At 45.3% G+C, this 26,337-nt stretch overlaps 2 protein-coding genes and 1 pseudogene across 2 annotated transcripts; all 3 read right to left on the minus strand.

Annotated features, from left to right (window-relative positions):
* Positions 1-5,625: 5,625 nt before the first annotated feature.
* Positions 5,626-6,807, minus strand: LOC136467933 (aquaporin PIP1-5-like). The gene is given in 3 exon segments (XM_066466748.1): positions 5,626-5,856; positions 5,969-6,133; positions 6,135-6,807. Coding segments are annotated over 3 exon segments (867 nt in total). The 5' UTR covers positions 6,741-6,807; the 3' UTR covers positions 5,626-5,760.
* Positions 6,808-8,357: 1,550 nt separating this feature from the next.
* LOC136467934 (signal peptide peptidase-like 4) lies at positions 8,358-16,315 on the minus strand. Its single transcript, XM_066466749.1, has 14 exons — positions 15,813-16,315; positions 14,385-14,543; positions 14,183-14,294; positions 12,029-12,145; positions 11,718-11,869; positions 11,449-11,631; positions 11,054-11,094; positions 10,759-10,915; positions 10,628-10,681; positions 10,455-10,547; positions 10,203-10,345; positions 10,015-10,085; positions 9,240-9,323; positions 8,358-9,125 (listed from the first exon to the last, which is right to left on the minus strand). Exons 1-14 carry the CDS (start codon positions 15,948-15,950, stop codon positions 8,986-8,988), a joined length of 1,644 nt encoding a protein of 547 aa, XP_066322846.1. The 5' UTR covers positions 15,951-16,315; the 3' UTR covers positions 8,358-8,985.
* Positions 16,316-16,444: 129 nt separating this feature from the next.
* On the minus strand, positions 16,445-21,552 carry LOC136467935 (U-box domain-containing protein 33-like; annotated as a pseudogene).
* Positions 21,553-26,337: the final 4,785 nt, after the last annotated feature.

Here is a 26,337-nt window from a genome sequence, read left to right on the forward strand (position 1 = left end):
AAGGTCCTCCTTTAGTCCCGGTTCCTGACCCGGGACTAAAGGACCCCCCCTTTAGTCCCGGATGCTTGCTCCCGGGTGGGGAACCGGGACTAGAGGGGGTTCCCCACCGGGAGTAAAGCTCGGTTCTCTACCAGTGCTAGCAGGGTAATCTAATTAGCTTTGCATCTTTTGTGTAGGGAAAGCAGGAAGGGCTGTGTGCTCATAGACCGTAATCCTCTCCTAATAGACCCCTTCGTCCCCGTCTACCTTTTTTAACAAAGTGAAATGATGCATTGGACTTTTGGCGATATCTATGAAAAGCACTGCTATGTATACTGCTCTGCCGGGCAAGTGGCAGGATCATGACAAGAACGCAATACATATTTTCCTACAGCTACTTTTATTATTATGCAGATGGTATTGACTTAAATATTACATACTCCATCGTTTAAATTATAAGTTACTTTATTTTTTAAGTATATAGTTTTTTTTTGCTATACGTAGAGATATGCACTATGTCTACATACACGACATAAGTACTTAAAAAGATAGAACAACATATAATTCGGAATAGAGATAAAAATTGGAACGGCTTAAGTAAATTACTTAGGCCTTCTTTGAAACGCGGGATTATCAAAACATGGGAATAGGAAAACACAAGATTAGAGTTGCACGGAACTTGCAATCCTACAGGAATATATAACGCAGGAAAATTTCTAATGTCACATTTCTATAGAAAAAACAGGAAAAATATAGGAACCAGCACAGGGATACACACAAAGGAAAGTTTCACAAAAAAAAAAGACATAAAGGAAAGTTTTCATCAGATCCAGCCTCATGTTAGTTTATTTCTAAAATTTCTATGTTTTCTCTTTGTTCTAAAGAAGGTCTGTACTGCATTATATATCTGATGAAGAACCGCATGTGTAAAGCTACCAAATCAGATGTACCAAGTCAACAAATTATTAATTAACTGGATGACCAACGTAGGCAAGAGGGAAAGAAGAAGAGGAGGGCGGATAAAATAAAATATAATAAAATGAAATAGTACTAGCAACTAGCTATATATGGTATCCAGCAAGTCAATGGAGCAGAAGAAAATAAAGTGGCATTGAAAGTCTTAACAGGGAAGTGATAACAAGCTAACAGCGATGTTGCATCCGATCAAAGCAAGCAGCTAGGCAAGTGATAAAACGATGCTGATGCACGCCACACAGGTTTAATCTAACTAGATATTATTATATAAATATGAGAACTGAGAACATATCTGGTCTTCTCATCCTAAGGTCTCATTTGGCGTACTCCCTCCGTCCCTACGAGAATGTCGCTACGGGTTCGTATTAGTCAATTTTTCTTAAGTTTAACAAGATTTATAAAAAATATTAATAATATTTATATATCTAAATAAATTTATTATAAAAATATATTCAACGAATTATCTAATGATACTAATTATGTATCATAAATATTAGTATTTTATTACATATATTTGGTCAAAGTAAAGAGTATTTAGCTTCTCGAAAACGAGAATGACACTTTTTTTTAGTGAGAGAAGAGTAGCTTTTATGAGGTTCTTGCTCGTTCCTTCTAGACACTATAGCATACTGTTCTGCACTGCAGCATACTTTAGTAGAGCATAAAAAAAGCAATTTTGGCTCTAGCAAAATACAGCTGAGAAAGTGAAAGGGCTAGATGAGAGGCTATTTTAGGGCTTCGAGCTCCACTATAGTACTGCTAAAGTTAGTCAGTTACGGGGCCAAAGCGTCAGACGTCACATGTGCCTCGGGCCTTTGCCCTGTTCGGTTGGCTGATAGATAAGCCATGGTTGAAAGTATTGTTGGCTGATTTGTTGTGAGAGAAAAATATTATTCGTTAGCTGAAAAAATACGGCTTATAAGTCAAGTGAATAGGGCGCTTATGGCCATCAATAGCTAGCGGATCCATCCATGTTTGAAATAAATCTCTGTATATATGCATGTAATGATAGTATCAGAAGAAGGTTACAGACTTACAGCATGCTACAGCAACTGGTACTCTAGTACATTTGTTCATCACTCTTTGTTGAGATGTACCTAATTAAGGAACTGTAGTTTTGAGCTGACATGATGGTGCATATACATATACACACACACAAGAGAGGATGATGTCTGGCCTGGCTTGGGACTAAAAAGCTTGGCCGGCCGGCATGCCATGCGCCCATGCCTAGTGATCATTACCAAGAACACAGGCCAATCAAAAGATTAATGTCTTGGGCCGACAGATTAGATTTAATTTGCAAAGGGCCGGGGCCCGGATCGAAGGAATGCTGCCTCGCCTTCTTGCCACGTCGAGCAAATTATTTAATTTTGTCTTATATATATTGGCTCAATTCAGCAATGATTGCCCTAAACATCGTCAGGAGGATTCATCAGAAGAGCTAACAAAAAGGAAATAGTATAGAAGAACATAAAGCGGCGGGCTTTTTCTGAATATAAAAATATCAAAAAGAGGAAAAGAAAAAAAGGATAAATGATACATATATACCCTTCCAATCTTAGTACATACAGTACGTAATTTGTACCATTCACATTCTGTTGGGTTTTACTAATTCCATCTTCTCTTCCCAACGAAATAAAAGAAATTCATGCAAACTAGGCAGCTCGTTGGTTAAGTTCCGGTGGTGAAATCTGCCCACCAGGATTTGTCTAGGCGTTCTCATTTTTCGGGTGGTAGAATCTAGTCCACTAGGGTTAAGTCTTGACTTTTACCCGGGTATTCGTATTTTCTAGAATTTAACGGTGTTCAGTGCTAGACGATGTGTCCATTAGCAGCGAGACGTTTATGGTGATTCATCAATCTTGAGATTTGTAGCTAGGTCCAGCTTAGTATCCCGGATGTGCTTATAGGGATACAGTATACATGCATGCGTTCATAGAAGTGAGTGAGTATGTGTATATGAGGGTCTGAGTAGGGTACTAAGTCAGTATGCTGCGACATATCTATGGCAGTGAACCAAACAACCAAAGAAATAAGTGTAACATAACTGATGCGTGAAGTCACAATGTTAGATATACGAGCCAAATATGCAAACCTGAATTGTAACCCTAGCTCTCCGGCAAGACCATCAACAACGACTAGCCCTTCTTACCTCTTCCAAATTGTCAAGCATCATGTAAGCTACTGTACAAGTACAAGACTGCCAATGTTTAACAAGATGGGCTTGCTGGTTGGTGCGACACAAGAGATGGGTGGGCTCAAATAGCCTACCTTGTTTCCATGAAGGCCCATCGACACAACTCAATGCCTAGTTTTTTTTTTCTTTTTTCTGTCCATCTGGTGGTGTTTCTCCCGGTTGCTGGAAGCCTGCAGCTGCAGATATATATATAGTCTATTTGGTCATAAGTACTTATTTAAAAACTGGTCAAATTTTAAAACTTTGACCATAAACATCTTTTAAAATGTCTAGTTTGGAAACATAAAGACGATGTGTGGAATTTATCTTGAAAAAATCACTTTCATAATCTAGTATGTGATTACATATATAAGTCAGTCATAGACTTAAGTAATTAAGCTGGACCTTGAAAACAGAGAACGTCACAAGTAAAGCATTTTTGGCCAAAGCTAGTATCTGAGTTATGCTGAACTATACAGAGACAAGCAACGGGTATGAATTTTAGGATGGTTTTGGAAGTGGGTTCATGCATGTATGAACGTCTGTGCCTGTATTATGATTCGTATGAATCTGGGGGGAAAAACCGCGTGAAAATTGAGCAATGCCTACCGTAACACATTGGTGCTCGCTTTTCGTTTTCTTTTTGATGGTGCTTGCTTTTCGGTAGACCAGAAACGTGACATCACTATATGCCTCTAACTGATAAGAGCATGCCGTCTTACTACTTACTTTGCAGGATATGAGGAGTGCCGCCAAAGCAAAACACATGCATAGTGGAGCAGAGCCATTGCCATTCCCTGCTCTACTCCGAAAGAGACCTCTCACCGACTCTTCTCTTCTTCAATAATACTACTATAAACTACCTAATCCCTACCATGCATGCATATTAATAAAGTGATCATTTACAAATAAAACGATTCTGCTTATTGTGCACAAAATTTCGAAAATGGTCGGTAGTGGTAGTTTAAGAGCTAGTCCCGATAGGAACCAATATAACGAGTCAGTCATCTTGGGCGCTTATAAGCATACTACAAGCTTCACAACCTGTTCGGCTGGGGATGAAACGATCATATACGATCGTGGATTATTACTGCTGGCTGATTTGGTGTGAGAGAAAAATATTATTCTGACTGAAAATTTACGATCGTTTACGACCAAGCGAACATGCCGCCAAGTTCTGAATGCATTTAAGCCTAAAGGTGTATTATTGTTGCATCATACGACAACACCAAGCGAATTGCGCGTAGCTAAGCTAGTTAGGTTTATTAGGGTAGAACTTGTTCATCTAGATTCAAATGTCACTATGGAGTATACCCAAAATATTTTAAATCTAAAATTGCATTGTGTGCCTACCACTTAAGTAGAGGCTGGAAGATTGTTCCATGACCGTGTATCAACTCGATGATGTACTGATCTTGGAATGAAATAAAATCTTCCTTCTCCAATTAAAAGAAGATTTAAGTCCTCAAGTTCACACGGATGTGTACTCATCGCATTAGTGCATTTGGGTGACGATGGACTAAATTTTGTTATCCAACCTTATCCGCTATTATAAAAAAAAAGGATATATAGCCATTCATCGCCAAAAACAAAGCAAGCGCCATTTGACAACTTTGACTTTTTATGTTAACACAAGTCACATTCGTGCGCGCCAACACTAATACTAACTGTGGCCGCTTCTGGCCGCCTTCATTCTAGGGCAAGCTTTGCACACATATGCCATATATGTGCTAAGCAACTTAAAAAAAAAAACTGTGGCCGCCGGTCCGATGACAAAAAAAAAAAAAAAAAGAATCATGATCTCAAGGTAGAATCAATTAAGTTACTGGAACATACAACATATTTGGTATCTTTACTCGCATGCTTCATTTCCCGTGCAAGCAAGTTTGGGAGAACCAATTTGGTTCGCCAACGCTAGCAAGAAACCACGCTAAATGGGACGAGATCTAAGTAGCCCATATACATATATGGCATCATTGGGACACATGAATCGTACCAGTTTGACAGAGCGCGTCTCCTAGAGCTGAATCTAGAAGAAGCCGCTGATTTTGTGAAGTGATTCTCTGAAGTGAACTAGAATGCTGGAGCTGAAAAAGTAACAGAATCACTTTATGCACAGAGTTTATCCTAGAGAATTATAGGGAATCAATTTCAGGTCATAGAATCACTTCTCACATAAAATCTGAAGAAAAAGAGCTAACCCGAAATTGGTACTCCGGTCGGCGGCCGGGTACAATATCATAAACATGGAGTCTTCTTCTTAGTTTTTTTATTATTGTCATACACTTGAATTTGAGTTGATGCAGAGACTACATATATGTCGAAATGCTTATATAGAAGGAAGTAGGCGATAAATTTACATATGCATGCATACCCCAAGCGATAAAACTAAACAAAACTCACAAGTGTGCATTGCAGACGTACTGATGGCTAGCTGAAGGCGCAATCAAGAAACACCGGCCTTCGCATCACACTAGCTAGCTCGCACGAACATGTATATAGATAGATAATTATTACAGTAGTAGATGAGACAGTGAACATCTCTACCACATAACAAGACATGGATATATATAGCTTAACAATCCATATATATGATTGTTGCTTGATTGGAGCCTCTCTTGCATGTATGCTTAGTCGCGGCTCTTGAAGGGGATGGCCCTGATGATGACCACGTGGTAGATGGCGGCGAGAGCAGCGCCGATGAAGGGGCCAACCCAGAAGATCCACTGCAATTAATTGCATGGAGAATTTGAGATGGAATGCAAACGCAATGGATCGAAGAAGAAGAATATATGAAATCATGAAGAAGAATCGATTAGTCAATCAATAACAACTCACGTGGTCGTTCCATGCGTGGGACCTGTTGTAGACGATGGCGGCGCCGAGGCTGCGTGCGGGGTTGATGCCGGTGCCGGTGATGGGGATGGTTGCCAGGTGGACGAGGAAAACGGCGAAGCCGATGGGGAGCGGCGCGAGGATGGGGACATGTGAGTCACGCGCACTAGCGCTTGGCGTCGGTGGCGGAGAAGACGGTGTAGACGAGCACGAACGTGCCGACGATCTCGGCGCCCAGCCCGTCGCCCTTGGTGTAGCCGGGGTTGACGGCGTTGGCGCCGCCGCCGGCGCCCATGTACAGCGTCTGCTGGAACCCCTTGACGACGCCGGCGCCGCAGATGGCGCCCAGGCACTGCATGACCATGTAGAAGAGCGCGCGCGTGAGCGACAGCTTCCGCGCCAGGAAGAGGCCGAAGGTGACTGCCGGGTTGATGTGGCCGCCGGAGATGCCCGCCGTGCAGTAGACCAGCGCGAAGATCATGCCGCCGAAGGACCAGGCGATGCCCTGGATGCCCACGGTGGCGCACTTGCTGGGCGACTTGCTCACCCCCATCACCGTCAGGATGCTGATGTAGAGGAAGAGGAAGGTGGCCACGAACTCGGCGATCCCGGCGCGGTAGAAGGACCAGGACGTCAGCTCCTCCGCCTCGAACAGCGGCGCCGGCGGGGGTTCCTTGTAGTCCTTCTCCTCCGTGCCCTGCGCCGCCGTGCCGATGGGCTGACGCTCCGAGTAGCGGTTGGCACCCAGGCGGACATCCTCCTCCTTGCCCTCCATCTGCTTGGGTGTGTGAGCTAGCTAAGCTGATAGCAGAGCTGAGGTGAGTGAGATGGCCGTACTAGCTGCTGCTGCTGCTGGCTGTGTGAAGCGAGGGGATGGCTTTCCAGAGCTTTTTATAGCGGCAACCTGCTAATGTAACGAAATCAATAAGGCCCTGTCTTAATTATTAGTGGTGTTTGTTTTTGCTGCCAAGCCACTAATTTCTCAATTATTAGTGGCGACTGGTGGATGGATGATGATAGGGTTTGGTTGGTTTTCTTAATTAGTGGCTGACAGGGTTCATTGAGCAGACCTACTATATATGCATGGCTGAGATAGTTAGATTTGTTCAGTCTTGGTCTATGTCCTCATCAGCGCAAGAGGTGGAGATGGCATTGCAGGCGAGGAGGTTATTATTGAGCAGTTTTGATTTTTATTACACAGTATAAACGTTGATAAGATTAGGATAGGAAATTAGCTGGTGTTAGGAAATATGAAATTAACAAATATATACTAGTTTTAGACGGTGATAATATAGGATTAGTAGGGCCTTCAGGTTTAACCAAACCGAATCATATATGTATTTGTTTAAATGGACTCTGGCTATGTAGCTTAATTAGCTCTGGAAAGTTGTGGCCTTCACTCCAGTTGGTAGACACGGACAGATAAGTGGTCAGTTAGGGTGCTTTATCCTTTGTGAGCTCATCTAGCTGTCCCCTAGTTGTGTCACTATTCTACTATTTTGTATGCTAATAATCCCTTGATCAATGACAGCCACAAACCAGCCACCACGCGCCTAAGTATGGACTAACAAACATCGCAAACAAATAAACAAATCTGATCGCATACATATATATTAGTTTCCAGCCATATATACATACACACATGTTCTCAGCACACATCGAAAGTTCATTTTCTTTTTACTATTAACTATGTCCGTGACCGTGCTCTGCGACGCAATTTACATCCTGCACGTCATCTGTTCTAATACGTGCGATATTCTAACTCACACGAGCATGGGTTCTGAGTCCTGAGCCATGGAAGAAACAATAGACCACATCTAATACACTAATAATTCATCAGATACTACTACTACTACTCCTAGAAAAATTAATTAGGACGGCTCCTAAAAGCGACACAGGTATGGATTGATATAGATTAGAACGTCTTTTAACCGCTTTTATTTATACTGAAAACACACACTGTATTTGGCTAATTATAATGGCAAACCGGACTAGGCTAGTGGGTGAAATTAAACGTTACCCACTAGGGTGTAACAGCAGTCAAAAAGAGGTGGATCGTCGTCATGGCATGGAGAAGCATATCAAGGGGCACTAGCCAACAAGTGAAGGAAGCCGACCAAACCAAGCGTTAGGCTTTACAAATAATCAGGAGCTGCCGCCGCCCTGTACAAGGAAGAACAGGGCGTGGACAAGGAGGACAGCGATGGCGTGGGACGGCAGCCGCTGCTTCATCGCTGGCCGCACACCGCGCCACCCGCGACCTCACCTGCTGCACCAAAAACGACTCTTAAATCATGTAAAGGCAGCCGCACCGCACTCGCACTCCTGTATGTAGAATAAAAAGAAGAAGAATCGCGGCTTGGCTATTCATCATTCGTTACAAAAAGGGAACTGTCTCGTGCATCGCCACAGTATTTCTTCTTCTTTATTTAATTTAATATATATACAGGTACATAAATAACAAGTAACTGGTCACGAGAGGGAGAGGAAATACACCCACCCCTACCATTTCACGGATGATCGATAATACATATATACTACACAATGACTGTCACATCATCTCACCGACAGAGCCAGCAGCCTCTTGCCACGTGTCCCCGCCTTGTAAGATCACGAGCATGTCCACTCAAAACCATACATACACAAATAAAAACTAGGATCGAGGCCAGATTTGATTACTTGGAGCTGCACAGCTGTGGGTGGTCTCAGGCACCAGATATCTATATCTCCCACATGATGCAGTGCTGGGAAATAACCCAGCTATAAAGCTCCTTCCTTCCCGCACCTTTTATCCAGTGTCATAGCATCACTCATATACTGTACAATACATGCACCACCTGATGTACAACGTACTAGGATCACGATCAGGGGGCGGGTCTAGAGTTATCCTATGTAGGGTTCATTGCAAATCAGTAGACTCCTCCATTACGTCGCGCACCATTATCCGTGAAACTTCTTTACACAAGGGTCGTCAGCAGCAACATTCTCGGCCAGGCCACATCAGGTAAGGTTAGTCTTGTTTACGACGTCGAGCTGACCGCATCAGGCGAGTCCTTCGGGGATGGGTGCGTGTGCATGTGCGTGCACACTCTCTCGGGCTGCCCTTTCGTCCACAGGTTTCTGAGTTCACCTCTCTTCATGCCGAGTGCTATGAAGGTGCCTGCACAAATTTGGTAATTTGTTAAAACAAAAACAAAAAAGGAGCCTATCCAGAAGACATGGCATGAAATACTTCTACATTGATAGTATCATCAGGGGGCAAGGCATCACTTACCAATCGTGAAAGGCACAATGTAAAGGAGAGCTGGCTGGCCATGGCCATCCATAAGGTTCAAGGCAACGTATGTAATTAGGAGACCTAAGAAGGACAACAACAGCACCGTATGTCAAGGACAATATGGTGGTGAAACGGCATCAAAATAATATGCGCGCAAGACTTTGGCTAAACATTCATAACCGCATATGGGAAATAGTCATTTTAATAAGTCCACACAAAACAGATGCCAATATTCTACACCACATATGGTCAAAGGCATGTGCACAATTTCCTCCATACTACTGTTGATTCATGATATCAAATTCACACAACTGAACTCTAAATCAAATCAAGGTGGGTTTGGTAATATGATGTAGGTGTATGTATTCGACGCATCAACAGATCATATTGCAATGATGCAAGACAAACTTTCTCTTTCTTCCAGCGTTCATTTATGCACAGGAAGCCATTGGAGTTAGATAGCACTTATGATAACACAAATTCAGAAAGTAGAAGGTGCGGTAACCAGCAACCGTGAGCAGCGGGGAATTGTGTGATCCTATTTGCAAGGCATACATTGTTAAGATGCAACCTTGTGCCAAAAAAGGCCAAATGAAGAAATGTGCTATCAAGCATAGCAGTTTTAGATGCTTGTACACAAAATGCATCACTCAGAAACGCCTCTATCAGTATTGCTTGCATTCATCCATCCATCTGACATGGCTTTTCAATTCAGGATGAATGTGCTAACACACAGTACTTAAAATCTGAAATAGAAGTACTGATATATTACCGGAACCATATGCCACCATTGACCACAAAAAGTAGCCAGACTGCAAGGTCTTCTTGGCAGCCCAATCATACCTAAAGACAGAGGAATAAAAGGTATTTCATAACTAATGACAGATAAGTACTTATTATAGAGAATATGAAGAAAGTTGATTACTGTTATCCAGCCTCTACTTCTTAAATTAGCATCACCTTAATGCAAAAGCAACCAACAGCCCAGGAAGAAGGATATCACCAAAGCCTATGATGCTGTATCCGCCCCATGGATCAAACATCCGAGGAATCTTTAACAGCATGGGTACACCATCCTCATCAGTCTTATCACCACGTGCAACCTGCGAGCAGACCACATGCATAGCTAGATATCTAGCAAACCATAGAAGAAGAAACTAGATGTCTAGCAGACAGCAAATATCAAACATCACAATAGTCATTCATACATACCACAATCATCACACTTTCATGGAATATCATCTTGGAGATAAAAACCCAGAAGATGTCATATAAGAAGGCACAACTCAGGAGGGCTGAACCCACCTGACAGTTAACAGGCAATAACAGGTGTCAGTACCAATCGCTTAACTGAATGCAAAGCATACACTAAGAGGAATAATCACCTTGAGGTTAGGTATTCTAACAATTTGGATGACTGTAACGATCAAGGTAATACCCTAAAGGCCACCAAACAAGATATTAGTGATAACAGATTAATCTCAACAAAAGGCATTGAAAATAAAACAACACTCACAAGAATATCTTGCCCAATCCAAGCATAGGACAACCGGCGATAAACACCCCACAGAACAGCAAATACTATGCAAAACGGACAAACTGCCAATGTAAGGTATGAAACAGCTCCAAAAAATGGCACTTTCACAAACGATTCTGCAGCAGGTTTAAACCGCCTGAAAGATCCCATGACTTCTACTCAGTAACAGTAAGAAAAATACACATAGCTGTAAAACCTGATATAAAAGGGAGCTAAGAAATGTCTAAATATTCATCTTGAGTCAGAAAAAAATAACAAAATTTACAGAGCATACCTTGACATCGACAGTAAGCCCACCAAGCATGTTTGCAGACCCTTCATAGAAGAGGAAAAAACATCACAGGAGCTCAAGAAATGGAAGGCAATACATTATTATGAGTAACAAATTCATATTGCTATCTCATCGAGACATTGATACACCCATACACCATCACACTTGGTCATTCCAAAACTAACATAAAGTTCTTTGGTCAATTTGTGGCAGTTCTTACATGTCCAAAAACAATGAATTACAGATAAAGATGAAAGTGTCTCAGTGTTCTCTCAAAATTGACAGCATATTATCAAAGCACATCGGGATTTGGCCATTTGGGTGATTTAGTTTTTGGCAGCACAAAAGCACAGTTCAGACAGATGCAATACCAGAAAGAAAAATGAAATGGTACACACCTCTACACCACCTATGCAAAAGATAACCACCAGAAGCTCCACAAACCAATGAGACATCTTCTTGTAGAGTGTTATCAAGAAGCATGATGCAATCACCACAAACAGTATTGCCGATGCCATGTTGATTTCTACCATACCACTAGAACCTCCAGCCTCAAAGTTTGGTGGTACTTCATGACCATCCTATACAAGTATTGTACCTGTCAGTCCTTCTTTTCAAGTGCGCAAAACTAGCAATAAGAAATCAAACAAGATTTGGGGTTTAGAACCTTCAGAAGCTTCTCTTGTTCAATATCTGCTTCTCGGGCGCTCCATGCTGACCAGTATGATGCACAAAGAATGGTACCAACTGCCATAAGCCATAGAAACACCTCTGCAGTATCAACCAGAGGACGATCTGGAGAGTACAGCTCCACTAAGACTGACAAAAAAAAGGAAAACGTAAGCCTGTTAGCTATCTTGCATTAAAATAACCTTCCAATTCCTCAAGTTACCAAAGATATGAAAAGTTAAACAATCATAGGCACCCATGTATTCACAGGGATGACACAAAGCATGGAACTGAAGACAAGCAATTTACCTTCACCACTTGAGAGAGACCTTTCTAAAGAAGAGCCCGCATTTTTTGGCAGAAGAACAGTGGGTATGCCGATATCTAAATTTGTTTCATTGGTCTCACATACCATCTTGTATAACTCTGCAAGTGGATGCACTGATATGTGTTCACACCCTATGTTAGAACTCAGAAGACAAACCCACAGAAGCGCTCATCTATATACATTAACATGCTATATGAGTTTACATACATCATAAATAACAAGTGTCCTTGACATGGATAAAACTAGCAAATCAAACAAGATTACAAGTTGGGTCTGCAAAGGCCCCAATGATTTAGGTTTAGTGCTGAGAGATGAGCCAATCAGAAGTAAAAGGACCAAAGAGATCTCAAAAAAAGCTATCACAACTTATAAAATAAAGAATTTTTAATAGGTCTACACCAGTTCACTTACAAGGATTTATTTCATGCCACCAAAGGCTTTAATTCCAAGCATTCAATAGGTGTAGGTCGGTTTGGAAGGGAGTACAAGGGAGTCCTTCCCACATCAAAATCAGAGGTTGCAGTAAAGACGGTATCATATAACTCAAAGCAGGGAATGATAATACAGATGCTTGAATCTGAATATGGATTAATCTTACAAAAGATAACAGCAGACCTCAGAGAAAAGAGGGATAAACATAAAAAAGCAGTGTTATTAAGTTGTCGCCCTAGGTGACGAAGTGCTCGTGGGGCCCTGGCCTCCTGGGTGTCGACATCACCTTGGCAGAACCAGTGAGAAAAGGAGGAGAGAGGAAGGGAAGAAGAACATGAGGCCAAGCAGCAGCAGCCAACACATCCCTTCCAGCTCCAGCATTGGTGGCCAGAGCAAACATTCTGTTGGGGTTTAGTCCCACATCGTGTAGCGATGGTGGGGGAGCACAACATATAAGGCGGGAGAACCCCCACCTATCAGGCTAGTATTTTGGTTGAGTAAGGCCCAAAGGCCTTATATGTTGTCAGCTCCGGAGGACCTGGGACCTGTGGGAGCGCAGGCTCGTAATGAGCCTGGCCGGCTGCAAGCCAGCTCCAAGATCGAGAACTCAGTAGTCACCACCGGTTCCAACAATTGGTATCGGGAGCCCATGGTCAGAAAAGCTAAACCCGATAAAAAAATCTCGCGTCACATATATGGCGGGGGCACCCCGATGTGTGACTAAGGGAGAGATTGTTGGGGTTTAGTCCCACATCGTGTAGCGATGATGGTGGGGGAGCACAACATGTAAGGCGGGAGAACCCCCACCTGGCCCAAGGCCTTATATGTTGTCAGCTCCGGTGGACCTGGGACCTGTGGGGAGCGCAGGCTCGTGGTAATGAGCCGGGCCGGCTGCAAGCTAGCTCCAAGATCGAGAACTCGGTGGTCACCACCGGTTCCAACACATTCCTCTGGTCACTAATGGTGGTGGCTGATCAAGAAAGGGAGTGGTGACAGTGGTCAATATGGAAGGGGAGTGGTGACAGTGATACATTTTAGGGCCAAGGAAGTGACATGGAGGAGGGAGTGGTGACAGTGGTCAATATGGAAGGGGAAAGGGGAGTGGTGACAAGTGATACATTTTAGGGCCAAGGAAGTGACATGGAGGAGGGGCTGATAGCTGGCAGAACGAGGAAGACAGGGATGCAAGCAGCAGGGTTGGTATGGGAGCTGGAATTGTGGTGCTGCTAAGGGAGAGGAGGGATATGGCCTGGGGGGCTGGCTGCCTAATATGCTATGGGATGGGAGGACATGGCTTGCTTTGGTGGGCTGGGCCAGTCTCCTTTGTCCTTCCCCTTATTGCCTTTTTGCTTTTCTTTTTTCTTCCATCTTCCTCTGCTGTCATTTTTCTTCTTTCTAAACAGTATGGTGTCGCCTCACCTCACAAGCGCCTACGTGTTGTCGGGGGGGGGGGGGGGGGGGGGGGGGGGGTGCTCAACGCCTTACGAATGCTAGGGGCTGACAAGATTACAAGAGTAATAAAAAACCATTCTAGTGGTGAAAGAATGTATATGCTCGGTACTACCAAATTACTGAGGTGATCCCAATTCCATCCCTAACCTCAGCAGCTGCTTACATGGTGCTCCAACACAGGCCATAACCCATAAGTGGAGAGAATTGTAGCTTTAGAAGAAGCCATGACGGATTTCATATACGATGCATACCCTGCTTATCATTGATGATTATAATCGCAGAAGCACCAGCAGATTCAGCAACCCTAGCTTTTTTAGTGAACGTACAGTTTCCCCTCTCCACTAACAAAATATCTCCAGCAACCTAACAAAGGAATAAGAAATCACTAGGTAGCAATGCTTAGAACAGTAAAAGAAAGACAGAAAGCTAAATTATCATTTCCAGAAAGTCAACCTTCTCTTTTGGAGGGGTGCAGCAATCAGAAGTGTCTGCTAACAGCAAGTTTGTCCAGTTGGATTGCTTTTCCTTTGACTCTATCTCGGGGCCAAATCGAGCACCAACACCAACAAACTCAATTTTATCCTTTTTGTTGATCCAGGTCCGCACTTTTACCTGACAACAGAACAGGGGCAACATGTGATTGTAGAGAATAAGATAAGTGTGCTAAAGAATCCAAACATTCACCAGTATTTTTAGATATTCAAACTTTCAAAGTGACAATACCAAGTGAACTTCAAGTATAGCGTGCATGACTTGTGGCTAGCTGATTACTTAGTTGTCAAAGAAGTACCAACCACCTTAAGTCGGGAAAATGTAATGGGCCCTGAGAACCACATTAGCTAGGTAGACATAAAGGCCCTCAGATGTGGGAATACTGAACCAGATGGAGCACTAAGACAAACATCTAGCCATGAAAACAAATTAGATTGGTACAAGAAAAGTTGTCCTGCATACTGCATTACATGAAGCAATCATAGCGGCTATGGGGCTGAAACAAAAATAAAAAAAATGACAATGGATCAAAGAGGGTGTTTAGTTGCTAGCCACACTTCACCTTAGGCAAGTTTGATCAAGTTGGCAAGTGTTTGGTTGGCAACAAAGCCTAGGAAAGATTCTTTTGGGATCCTCAGTGTCACAGAGTAAGAAAGTGTGGCAAGACTCCCTTAGATCCCTTATATTTCAGGACAGAGGGAGTAATATATATCTTGGACATAACACTAACTTTAGGACATGTGCTGGGAGCAAACAGACTATAACCACTAAGCAGGTTATATAGATAACCTTCAACGAGAGAATCCCAGCAGCTTAGTTGAGTTGAATGAGCTTACACTAAATCTGGGCTTTATCTTGAAATAGGGAACAGGAATAAGCCAACAGCACTGGGGTTCCGCCAATGTAAGAACTATAATCCCCAATTGGCAGCATTGTTTTTTTTTTCGATCAATCAATTGCCAGCATTCTCAAATTTGAAAGTCGTAAATAAATGTCATCATATGTCTAATGAAGTGCATAAAGGCAAGGACAATCCTCCGTATAATTAACAGGATATGTAATGAAGCACTAGAGGCGTCCATAGTCGACGCTCCTGTACGCGAGACCGTACGGCGACCTAATCGCGCCTCTTCCGGTCCAAGCAAATGACGTGGCTGAACACCCAACCCAATCCACGCACAAAAAAATAAAAATCAAGCGACGGTACAGCCACCCGAGGCGAGATTGCAAACTCCCAAGTCCACGAATTCAATCCCTAGTTTAGCCCCCAAACACCCAATCCGAGACTCACGGGCCCCCCCAAACCCTCGCTAGCATCGGACCACCAGCTGGACTGGACTAAAATCAACTGCGCCGCGCGCGAGGTGAGAGACAGGAGGCAGCCCTTACCAGCACGAAGTCGTTGGAGCATCCGGGGATCTTGGGCGCGTCGTCGTCCTGGAGCCTGATGTCCCCTCCGGCCGCCACGGCCGCCAGCGCCGCCAGCGCGAGCAGAACCACCAAGGGCTCCAGCGCCCCGCGGGCCATAACCACCACGCCGACGCCGCGGAGGAGGCGAGGCGAGCACGATGCGATGGATTTCGACGCCGATCTGCGTGTAGACAGGAGGCGGAGGAGTAGTATCTCCCTTGTTTTGAGAGAGAGAGAGGAGGCTGCTGGCTCCCTCGCTTTTTCCTCCGCTTTCGTCGTTGTTGGCTTCGGTTTTCTCGGCGCTGAAACAACGAATGGTCGTCTTTATCGGCGGCTGCGCTACTCTGTCTTTCGTTTCGTTGGGTCCGGCAGGAGGGCCCACCGGTCAGACGTTTCTTCTTCGATCGTCTTCCCGTCACCTTCAGCTGCCTAGGGCGATCTCATCCGATACGGCACTAGGCTAGGCAGTCACAGGAAGCAACAGTACTGGGCCTGTTCGGCTGCTCTCTTTTTTTTTCCAGCGTTGCAGCCAAACCATGGTTAGTTGAGAAATGAAGAGAAATCGTTACCTTTTGTGTAACCTGAAAGAACTGTAAAAATGGAACTCAGGAGAAAAAATCGTTTCTGGCACATTTCCGCGACTGTACAGTGCACGTTGCAAGACGATCGATGTCACACACTCAGGCAATCAGAGAACATTTGCCCAAAACAAAACGAAAAAAAAGAGAGGCTAATTAGCTGTCCCGCGTCAAAATTTTGCACCGGATCAGTGCAGCCGATGATGGACATGGAGCTGGTGGTGGCGCCACTCGTGGATGGCGGAGCGGAGCGCGTGGTTGGGGACCAGCTTCCGCGTCGGGAGCTTCAGGTTGGTCATCGGCGACGTGTCGTGGCCGCTGCCCAGCCACTCCCCGATGGCCTCCGCCTCGTACGTGAACCCGTCGCCGGCGAATCTGCGGGTCCCTCATCACCTCCTTGAGTATCGGGCAGAGGAAGTAGGACGGGGCGCCCGTCCGACAGCGACGACGGCGACCTGCCCGGCGCGGAGCTCATCGCGGCCTCCAGCACGCCGCGGGCCTCCTCCAGCAGCACCGCGGCGGGGACCCGCGGCCTCCGCTCCGCCTCCACGTCCACGTCCACACCGCAGCATCTCAGCCCGAGCAGGCCCACCTCCCTGGCGCGCTCCGTCGGCCACCCTCCCGCCGTCACCTCCTGCCACGACGCCCTGCCGCCCGCGGCCTCCCGCGCCGCCTTCCTCGCCAGGAACGCCGGCCTCCCGGTCACCAGCCGGAGGAGGACCACGCCCAGCGCGTACACGTCGCAGTGCGGGGTCAGCTCCCCCGTCGCAGCGAGGTACCGCGGGTCCGCGTACGCCCGCGCCAGCCGGGCCGGCGCCGGGGCGCTCTCGCTCCTCCACGAGCCCGCGCACGCCGAGGCCGGCCAGCTTGCACGACCACCCGCGCCGCGCGTCGTCCTCCACCACCAGGATGTTCGCCGGCCTCACGTCGCCGTGCACCGTCGCCCGCGGCAGCGTGGAGTGCAGGAACGCCAGCGCGGAGCACGCCCCGTACGCGACGCCGCACCGCGCGTGCCACGGCAGCGGCGGCGGCGCCTGACCCGCTCCCGTTCCCGCCTCCCGGTTCCGGACCCAGGCGCTCCTCCAGGCTCCCACCCGGCACCAGCTCGTACACGACGGCGCGCGCCGCCGGGCACGCGCCCACGAGGGTCACCATGTTCGGGTGTCTCGCCCGGCTGACGCCTTCCACCGCACGGGAGAACCGGGCCTCGTCCACGGCCACGTCGCGGTCCACCACCTTCACGGCGACGGCCATGTTGCGCAGCTCCCCTCTGTACACTTTGCCCCGGCCGCCGTCGCCGCCGCCGCCATCGATCCTGACAGACTCGTCGAAATGTTTGGTGGCCTCGTCCAGCTCCCAGTAACCCAGCTGCAAGAAGCTCACTCTCTGCTCGCCGCCGCCGTCCTCTGTGGACGTGGACGCGGACTCCCTCGCATTGCAAGGATGATGTCCTTGCCGGAGTGTGTCCAGGAGGTTGTACGATTCCGACAGCCTGACCTCGAGGTCGTTCATCGTGCGCTCCGAGCTCGCGATCTGGAGCTCCAGCTCGGCGCTCCGGCCGTCGACCTTCCGTATCTGCTCCAGGATGTCGTCGAGCTCTCGCCTGTCCTGCTCCATGGCCGCGCGCTCTCTCGCCACCATCTCCTCCACCTCCTTCCGATGCCTCGCCTCTCTCTGATACGATCTCTCTGCTTCGTCGGCCTACATCCATCACATACATACATACACATGGTCATCAGCTACATACATACATACATATGGTCATCGGCATGAATTTTGACAGGAAGTGAAGCTTCGTTTTGTGACCATCTTGGACGCTTTGGCGAGCTCGCGCTCAGCCATCTGACGCCGGCGAGTCTCTTCGTACGCCTCGTGCTTCAGGTTCTCAGCTTCCACGAGCACATGCTTCAGCTTCTCGTACAAGGCATCATCAATCTCACCAGCATCCTGGCAAAACAGAATGAACTGTTCATCGTCCGAAAAACATGTTCCTGGCAGATGCAGTGGCTGGATAGATCGAGTGCAGGACAGTCTAAATGCACATGGTAAATCTATATACACTGTACATGTATTTTTCAAACCAAATGCATTTATTTTTTGAAACGGAAGCTTTTAAACCAAATGCATATACTAGACAATTTTCAGATTCCTTTGGAAGCCAGCTTGGACTGCACACTGTTTACTGTCTGGATTATCCTGTGTCTGAACTCTGAAGAAGTTAGAATGTGAGGTACTCCTAAACACCACAATGTATCTGATAACCTCCAATTTTGCTCTTAATTTCTTCACTTTTCCTAAGGACACCAATTTACTCCGATACTTATTTCGTAATAAAAATCAGAAGTTGGCACGTACCGAACCGTCCAATGCGGGCATTTCCCGGTCCTCTTCAATTTCTTGTAGCAAATGCACAGCTGCCGGTTCCACTTGAGCCCCCACAATTTCAGAGATGGACTCAGCTGAGGATCCAGCAATGGCGGTTGCTTGATTATTTGAATCCTCTATGTTGAGGTCCCTTGCAGGAGTCTGTTCAGCTGATGGATCGTCTGATTCTTGTGTGCTGAATGTCTCGCTGCTGCGCAGGTGTGGCGAGGATTTCGATCTCGAGTAGTCAGAAGTGCTTGACCTGCGGCTTGTGCTAGCCGTGGACGATTCAGCTCTATGTGCTTGTCCCTCGCTCGCCTCCCTGTACCAGTTGCCAGAGAGGTAGATCGAAAACAGGAAATAATTCATTACTCCTCCTCCTACTACTACTTTGCAAGCAATTTTTACATACAGGAAAACTATATCGCATTTTTTTTCTAAAAAAAAGGTACAACTATGTCGCATTCGAATAAAATGAGTCCTGCTACTAGTTTGGCCTCGTTCAGTTACTCATGATGTGAATGAAATGAACCAGAGAAAGCTCGCTCCTTGACCGAAGAACGTCAGACTTTCTAGATAGATAGGACACAGAGCAATCAATCTAACACATGTTCAGTTATTGTGAAGCTACCACAGGTCCAAAGGTTCTAACACTTCTACACTAATTCCAGGCAAAGCAACGTACGCATACAAAAATGTCTTCGCCATTTAATTCGGAAGTATTCAGGAAGATGGAAATGACAGACTTTTGCAGCTAGCATCTTCTCGATGAATGCAGAATGCATACCTGGTGCAGATAAGATTTCCCCTGCAGACGAACCAGATCCTGCAGGAGGGATTCGCATCCCGCTGCACCGTCAGTGCCTTCTTAGACCTTGGCGTCCGCATCTTCCTAGCATCATCACGGAATCACGTCGCATCAAGATAGATAAAGTACGTTGTTTGTTACCATATTAATCAACATTGATCAAGCAAGGACAAGGATGAAACTACATACGAAACCTAGCTATATGTGCCTGAGGTCTGAACAATGGCCATATATACCATACCTGCTGTATGCCCGATCAGACGCAGCGCCCATGACGAGCTCGGTGACCCCATGGTCGTCAACCAACTGCACGAGACCCCTGGCGATATCGTCGCTCGCGATGATGATCTTGCTCGCATTCACCTACGGAAGTTTCTGAAACTCGTCAGAAAATTCATATGTCATTAGCAGTAGCAGGCTGAACTGAACCTAGGGAAGAAGCTAAGCCGGGGTGGGTAAGGCTATTATCATCTGAACACGGTGGATCCTAGAGACTGCTGAAAAGGCTCATGTCGACATTGACAGGTTGGGACGACTGACAAAAAAAAGATCTGGAAGGGAGCAGGCTTTCAACCTTTTGACTTTCGGCAAATTTCCAAGAGGTCGTCTAGGACTTTGGCGATCCTCTCTTCCTCCAGCTGCCTGTACGCAGCCACCTCCTCCTCTGCAAGCTGGCTCACTGGGACCCACGCCCCCACTGCAGTAATCCATGGGCCCAAAATGATTATATATTTTTCTTTTGAAAAGAATTGTTTAAGATTTGTAAAGACACAACACAACACAAGAACAAGCGTAGACTGTAGATGCAGGGACACAGCTGGCAACTAATCTTACATAAACAGGCAGTAACGTGAAGTATTGGAGTTCAAATGGTTAGCTGAAAGAATTCATGAGTTTATTACGAACAATACATGTTGGTTGGCCATGTCGTCCAAGAAATGGGAAGCTGATAAAGATGAATGCCCCTCTGAAACTCGAGGAGCCAAACTGGCAACGGTGCTCGGGGGCGGGGGGCTTGCATTTGTTTAAGATCTTTTAGGGGTCTCGTGTCTGAGATCCTGATTTGATCATTACAAATTAGACTATTTTCGCAGAAAAAAAATCATAAACAGGCATCAGGAGCATACAAGTCTTCAGTTTCCAGGAAGGGGACAAAAAAAAAGGATGTGAACAAAACTGAAAACGGCATGCAATGCAGTGCAGGCAAGCGAGCAGGATAAAGAAAGAACAATAGTAAGTAGAGGATAAGACCTGGAGACAGTAGCTAGCTGCTACCTACGTACGAAACGACAAGTAGAAAGAAGAAGAAGAAGTAGCTGTATGTAGCTGGAGAAAAATGCAGGCAGGCAGAGGAGGGGAAGGGAATGCATTATGCTAGCATGTGTTTCGAGAGAGAAAGCAGAGGGGGCAGAGGAAGGCACGCACTGATGTTCATCCGGGAGGTGGGGCGGCGCAGGTGCGCGAGCACGAGGCGCTTGCTGCTGCTCCGGCGGGGGGCGAGGGCGGAGAGCACCCAGCGCAGGTTGGCCTTCCATTCCTTGGCCGCCTGCGCCTGGTTCCGGCTGCCGCTGCCGGTCCCAATCCCCACGGCGCAGTACACCGCCTGCGCGTGCTCCTCCTCCGTCTCCTGATTCTGATGCTGCTGGTGGCGTCCTCCTCCTTCCGGCCGCGGCTGCCCCAGCTCGTCGCCGTCGGGAGCAGCAACCGCGGCACGCCCTGGAAGTGGTAGTTGTACCGCTACCGCCGCCTCCATAGGCACAGGCAGTGGCGATGGTTCAGCGGAGCAGGGTGTACGTACACGCACTGTCGTCGGCGAGGCGGCCGCCTCCGCTCTGCTCCCAGCGTGTTCCATTCGATCCGAGTGGGGTTTGGAACTCGCCCGGAACGAACCAGCGATGGATGGAATGGAACGTAAAAGGGTAGGAGAGACGGCGGGAGTGGGGGCTCACACGACCCGAGCTGCCCGGGCGCTGACTCGCGGGGCCGGATATTCCTGGTACCTTTTTGCCTCTACTAGTAGTGAACTGCCGACTGCCTGCTAGCTTGGCGCGCTGGCTGTGGCTGGTCTCATTCTCATCCGTCTGCTGCTTTCTTTTCTCCTCTTCTCCGATCGTATCTACTTAATCTATGTATATTAGAATAAATTATGATGAAATTTAATTTATTTTTTATTCTAATCTACTTTAACACATATGGATTGAGATGGATATAAGTACATCCAAACCAACCCTAAGAGAAAAATTCTTTGTCTATATTTTTCTCCACGTGGAAAATAATTTCTAGCTAGAGTAGTAATGTTACTTTATATCTGCATTGCGGCTCATAAATTAAGCACTTGTGTTAAAAAAATATATAGCTACATGCTTTTAAGTTAAATTCAATTTTTTTATTTGTGTTTCTTGACGAGGACAAGGATCCTCCAATTTAGATTGAAGGATGAGGTTAGAGCGATAAGGATGGATGGTGCGACACTGTGACCGGCAAGTGGGAGCGTCGATGGATGGGGGCGGTGGTGCAACAACAGAGGTAGGAGATGAGCCTTATTGTTGCTAGCAACCACACACCAGGAATGAGTGTCCCATCCTCATACGTGGAGGATCGGATGGGAATGGGACACACGACTGAGTTAAATGAAGACAAAAGCTAGTTGTCCCACCATGTCGCATAACCGTCGTGCGGTCTCTCTAGTTGAACATCTTCTGCGACTTTGTATTGTGACCCAACTCGGTTCACACTCCATGTCGATCCTTCTCACCCACGAGCTAGTGAATAATTGATGCGAGCGGGTCTTTTCATCTATGATAATCGACCAGAAAATTAACTTGTAAGATCACGACTCTATTTGTAATCGGCTTGCCACCAGAGTTTTCGCGGCTATAAGATGGAGATTAAAGGGTCATGGTGCCTTTTCTACCTCTATCGCTTGTCCTTTCCTCCATCTAGCTTCCTTTTCCTCTGTGTTGACACGCACCGTACCTCTATCTAGCCACCACAGCAAAACTTTCTTAACCCGTTCACATTGAAAGGTCCTAATATGGCTAGAGGGGAGTGAATAGCCTACTTAAAAATCTACAAATCAACTAGAGCAATTTGATTAGTCTACTTAAAAATCTATAAATCAACTAGAGCAATTTGATTAGTATAACAAATAGCGAAATACAAACTTGCTTTAGCTCTACAAGGGTTGCAAGCCACCTATCCAACAATCCTAGTTGCTATGATCTCTAGACACACAATTTGCTATATCACTACTCACTAAGAGCTCTCACACTTGCTACACTAAAGAGCTCCACTAGATGAACTTAAAACAACAAAGCAAGCTCTCAATTCTAATTACACTAAAGAGCTTGCTACAACTAGTTTACAAGAATATATATATAAGTGAGTAGGGATAATTATACCGCCGTGTAGAGGAGTGAAACCAATTACAAGATGAATACTAAATCAATCACCAGGAGAATACCAAAGGGCAAGAGACAACCATTTTTTCTCCCTGAGGTTCACGTGCTTGTCGGCACGCTAGTCCCCATTATGTCGACTAACACTTAGTGGTTCGGGCACTAAGAGGTGTTGCACGAACCTCGTCCACACTAATTGGACACCGCAAGAACCTACCCACAAGTGAGGTAACTCAATGACACGAGCAATCCACTAGAGTTACCTTTCGACGCTCCGCCGGAGAAGGCACAAGACCCCTCACAATCACCACGATCGGAGCCAGAGACAATCACCAACCTCCGCTCAACGATCCTCGCTGCTCCAAGCCGTCTAGGTGGCGGCAACCACCAAGAGAAACAGGTGAATCCCATAGCGAAACACGAATGCCAAGTGCCTCTAGATGCAATCACTCAAGCAATGCACTTGGATTCTCTCTCAATCTCACAATGATGATAGATCATTGATGGAGATGAGTGGGAGGGCTTTGGCTAAGCTCACAATATTGCTATGTCAATACAAATGGCCAAGAGAGCGAGCTTAATCCGGCCATGGGGCTTAAATAGAAGCCCCCACGAAATAGAGCCGTTGGCTCCACATTCCACTAAAAAACGGGGTGACTGGACACGCCCCTCAGCGTCCGGTCACGCGATGTGTGCCACGTGTCCCTGCTTCAAAACGTTGATCGCCCAATCTCAACGGTCATCAGTACATTTAAGTTGTGACCGGACGCGTTGCTTCGTAGTGATCGTACGTAGGGCCTCAGCGTCTGGTCATTTCCAGTAAGTATCTAGAAGCGTAAAATCATGACCAGACGCGTCCGGTCATACCTGACCGGACTCACCCAGCCCCAGTCACACGGCGTCTCCTCTGTGCGCTGCCACGTCAGCAGGACCAGACGCACCCCATCGGCACTTTGATAACCACATTTCAATACGAGTTTCACCCCTCTTAATAGTACGGCTATCGATCCTAAATGTGATCACACTCATTAAGTGTCTCGATCACTAAAATAAAATGGCTCCTACTATTTATACCTTTGTCTTGAGCCTTTTATTTTTCTCTTCCTTCTTTTCTAAGTTCAAGCATTTGATCATCACCATGACATCACCATTGTCATGATCTTCACCATTGCTTCATCACTTGGAGTAGTGCTACCTATCTCATAATCACTTTGATAAATTAGGTTAGCACTTAGGGTTTCATCAATTAACCAAAACCAAACTAGAGCTTTCAATCTCCCCCTTTTTGATAATTGATGACAACCCTTATACAAAGATATGAATTGAAATTTAATTGAATCCATGTTGCTTGCCCAAGCATATTTAGCATGTGTAAAAGAATATGGACAAGTTTCATTAAACTCCAAATGGTAGCAATTGCTCTCCCTATATATGTGCTAAGAGTTTAGATTGTAGCTTGCACATATGCTTAGATAGGAAAATATAGGAGACAATTTCTATCAAATGATGCTAAGGTATAAGATATGGACCTTTGAAGCGTGATACCAATCGGAGTGCACTAATATACCATCCTTAGCACCATTAGTAACTAGACATACACAAAAACTAGAATACCTTATGAGATCAACATTACAAGTAAGGGTCTAGTTTCCATAGAATGAACATAAGTCTAGTTACTTTAGCCTATGCATGCTAGTTTCTCATTTCATCATTCAAGCCTATAACTAGCATACACCACACAAGCATAGGATATTGAAATTTAGAACCTTGTGCTATGCAAGCAAATATATGAAATACACATTCAAATGCAACATACAAGTTTATGAGCTTACTCCCCCTACTTGTGTGCATTTTTTATTGATCCCCTTACAATATCATTTCATTTGTTTTCATTTGTTTGCTCCTCCTATCTTACTATCTTTATGAATTTTCTCTCCCCCTTTGTCAACAATTAGCACAAAAGGTGAGCTCAAATTATAGATAGGTTGGGGTGAAACCTATGTGAAATGAGGATCATTTTTCCCAATTTGGTTTAATCTAGATCACTTGCAAAAGATATTTAACTCGGTTTGATTCAAGGACAAGCTTCTTCACACCTCTAAATAAGAGTTATCTTGTACCATGTTAAGTTAAACACTTATAGCTTATTTTCTAGATCAAACACTAGGTTTACAAGCCCATAAATATGTCATATGCTACCACTAGACCATTTCAAACATACAAGCAATAGTGGTACCATACAAGCATCAAATTCATTTGATTTTCATGAATGAGCCTAGGACATGATGGGAATGACTAGATGCACTAAACAAGTCCTTAGCAATGGATGGATGACATGTCAATCAACTTTACCTTGCTTTGCTCGAAGGGGAGGCATGCCATATAATGGGGGGTGCATCAACACATATTAGAGAAATCAAGTATGTTCAATTTATTCCTTAGCTTGCAAAACCTCTTCTCATCAAGTGGCTTGGTGAAGATATCGGTAAAGTTGATCTTCGATGCCCACACTCTTAATGCAAATGTCCCCTTTTTGTTGGTGATCTCTTATAAATAATGGCGAACATCAATATACTTTGTTCTTGAATGTTGGACCGGGTTGTTGGTGAGCTTTATAGCACTTTATTGTCACATAGCAATGGCACTTGCTTAAATTTGATTTCAAAATCACTCAAAGTATCCTTCATCCAAAGTAATTGAGCACACCAACTACCGGCCAAAATGTACTCCGCTTCGGCGGTTGAAAGTGCTACACTATTTTGCTTCTTTGATGACCAAGACACAAGTGATCTTCCCAATAATTGATATGTGCCCGATGTGATCTTTCTCTTAACTTTGCATCCCGCATAATCAGAGTTCGAATATCCAATCAACTCAAATCTTGCTCCTTTGGGATATCACAATCCAACATTTTATGTATACTTCAAGTACCTCAATATTCTCTTTGTTGTCTTCAAATAACTTTCTCTTGGTGAGGCTTGAAATCTAGCACACATACATACACTAAACATTACATCCGGCCTTGATGTGGTCACATAGAGTAGACTTCCAATCATAGACCGATACATCTTTTGATCCACCATATTGCCACTAGCATACTATTCAAGCTTCCACTTGTCCCCATTTATGTACTAATAGCTTTAGCATCATTCATTCCAAACTTCTTGAGCATGTCCTTGATATACTTGCCTTGACTCACAAATGTGCCATACTTCATTTACTTGATTTGAAGACTAAGGAAGTAACTAAGCTTTTCAATCATGGACATCTCAAACTCACTTGCCATCATCTTGCCAAACTCTTCATAAAAATCTTAATTTGTTGACCCAAATATGATATCATCAACATAGATTTGC

The sequence above is a fragment of the Miscanthus floridulus genome, chromosome 7, assembly GCF_019320115.1.
Source record: "Miscanthus floridulus cultivar M001 chromosome 7, ASM1932011v1, whole genome shotgun sequence".
Lineage (NCBI taxonomy): Eukaryota > Viridiplantae > Streptophyta > Magnoliopsida > Poales > Poaceae > Miscanthus > Miscanthus floridulus.

Excerpts from the sequence above, each read along its gene's own strand:
- LOC136467934 (XM_066466749.1), bottom strand. The coding sequence starts at position 15,950 with ATGGCCCGCGGGGCGCTGGAGCCCTTGGTGGTTCTGCTCGCGCTGGCG. Across the intron at positions 11,870-12,028 it reads GTCTCTCTCAAGTGGTGAAG|TCTTAGTGGAGCTGTACTCT; the intron begins GTAAATTGCTTG and ends TTTTTTTGTCAG. Across the intron at positions 10,346-10,454 it reads ATGAAAGTGTGATGATTGTG|GTTGCACGTGGTGATAAGAC; the intron begins GTATGTATGAAT and ends GTCTGCTCGCAG.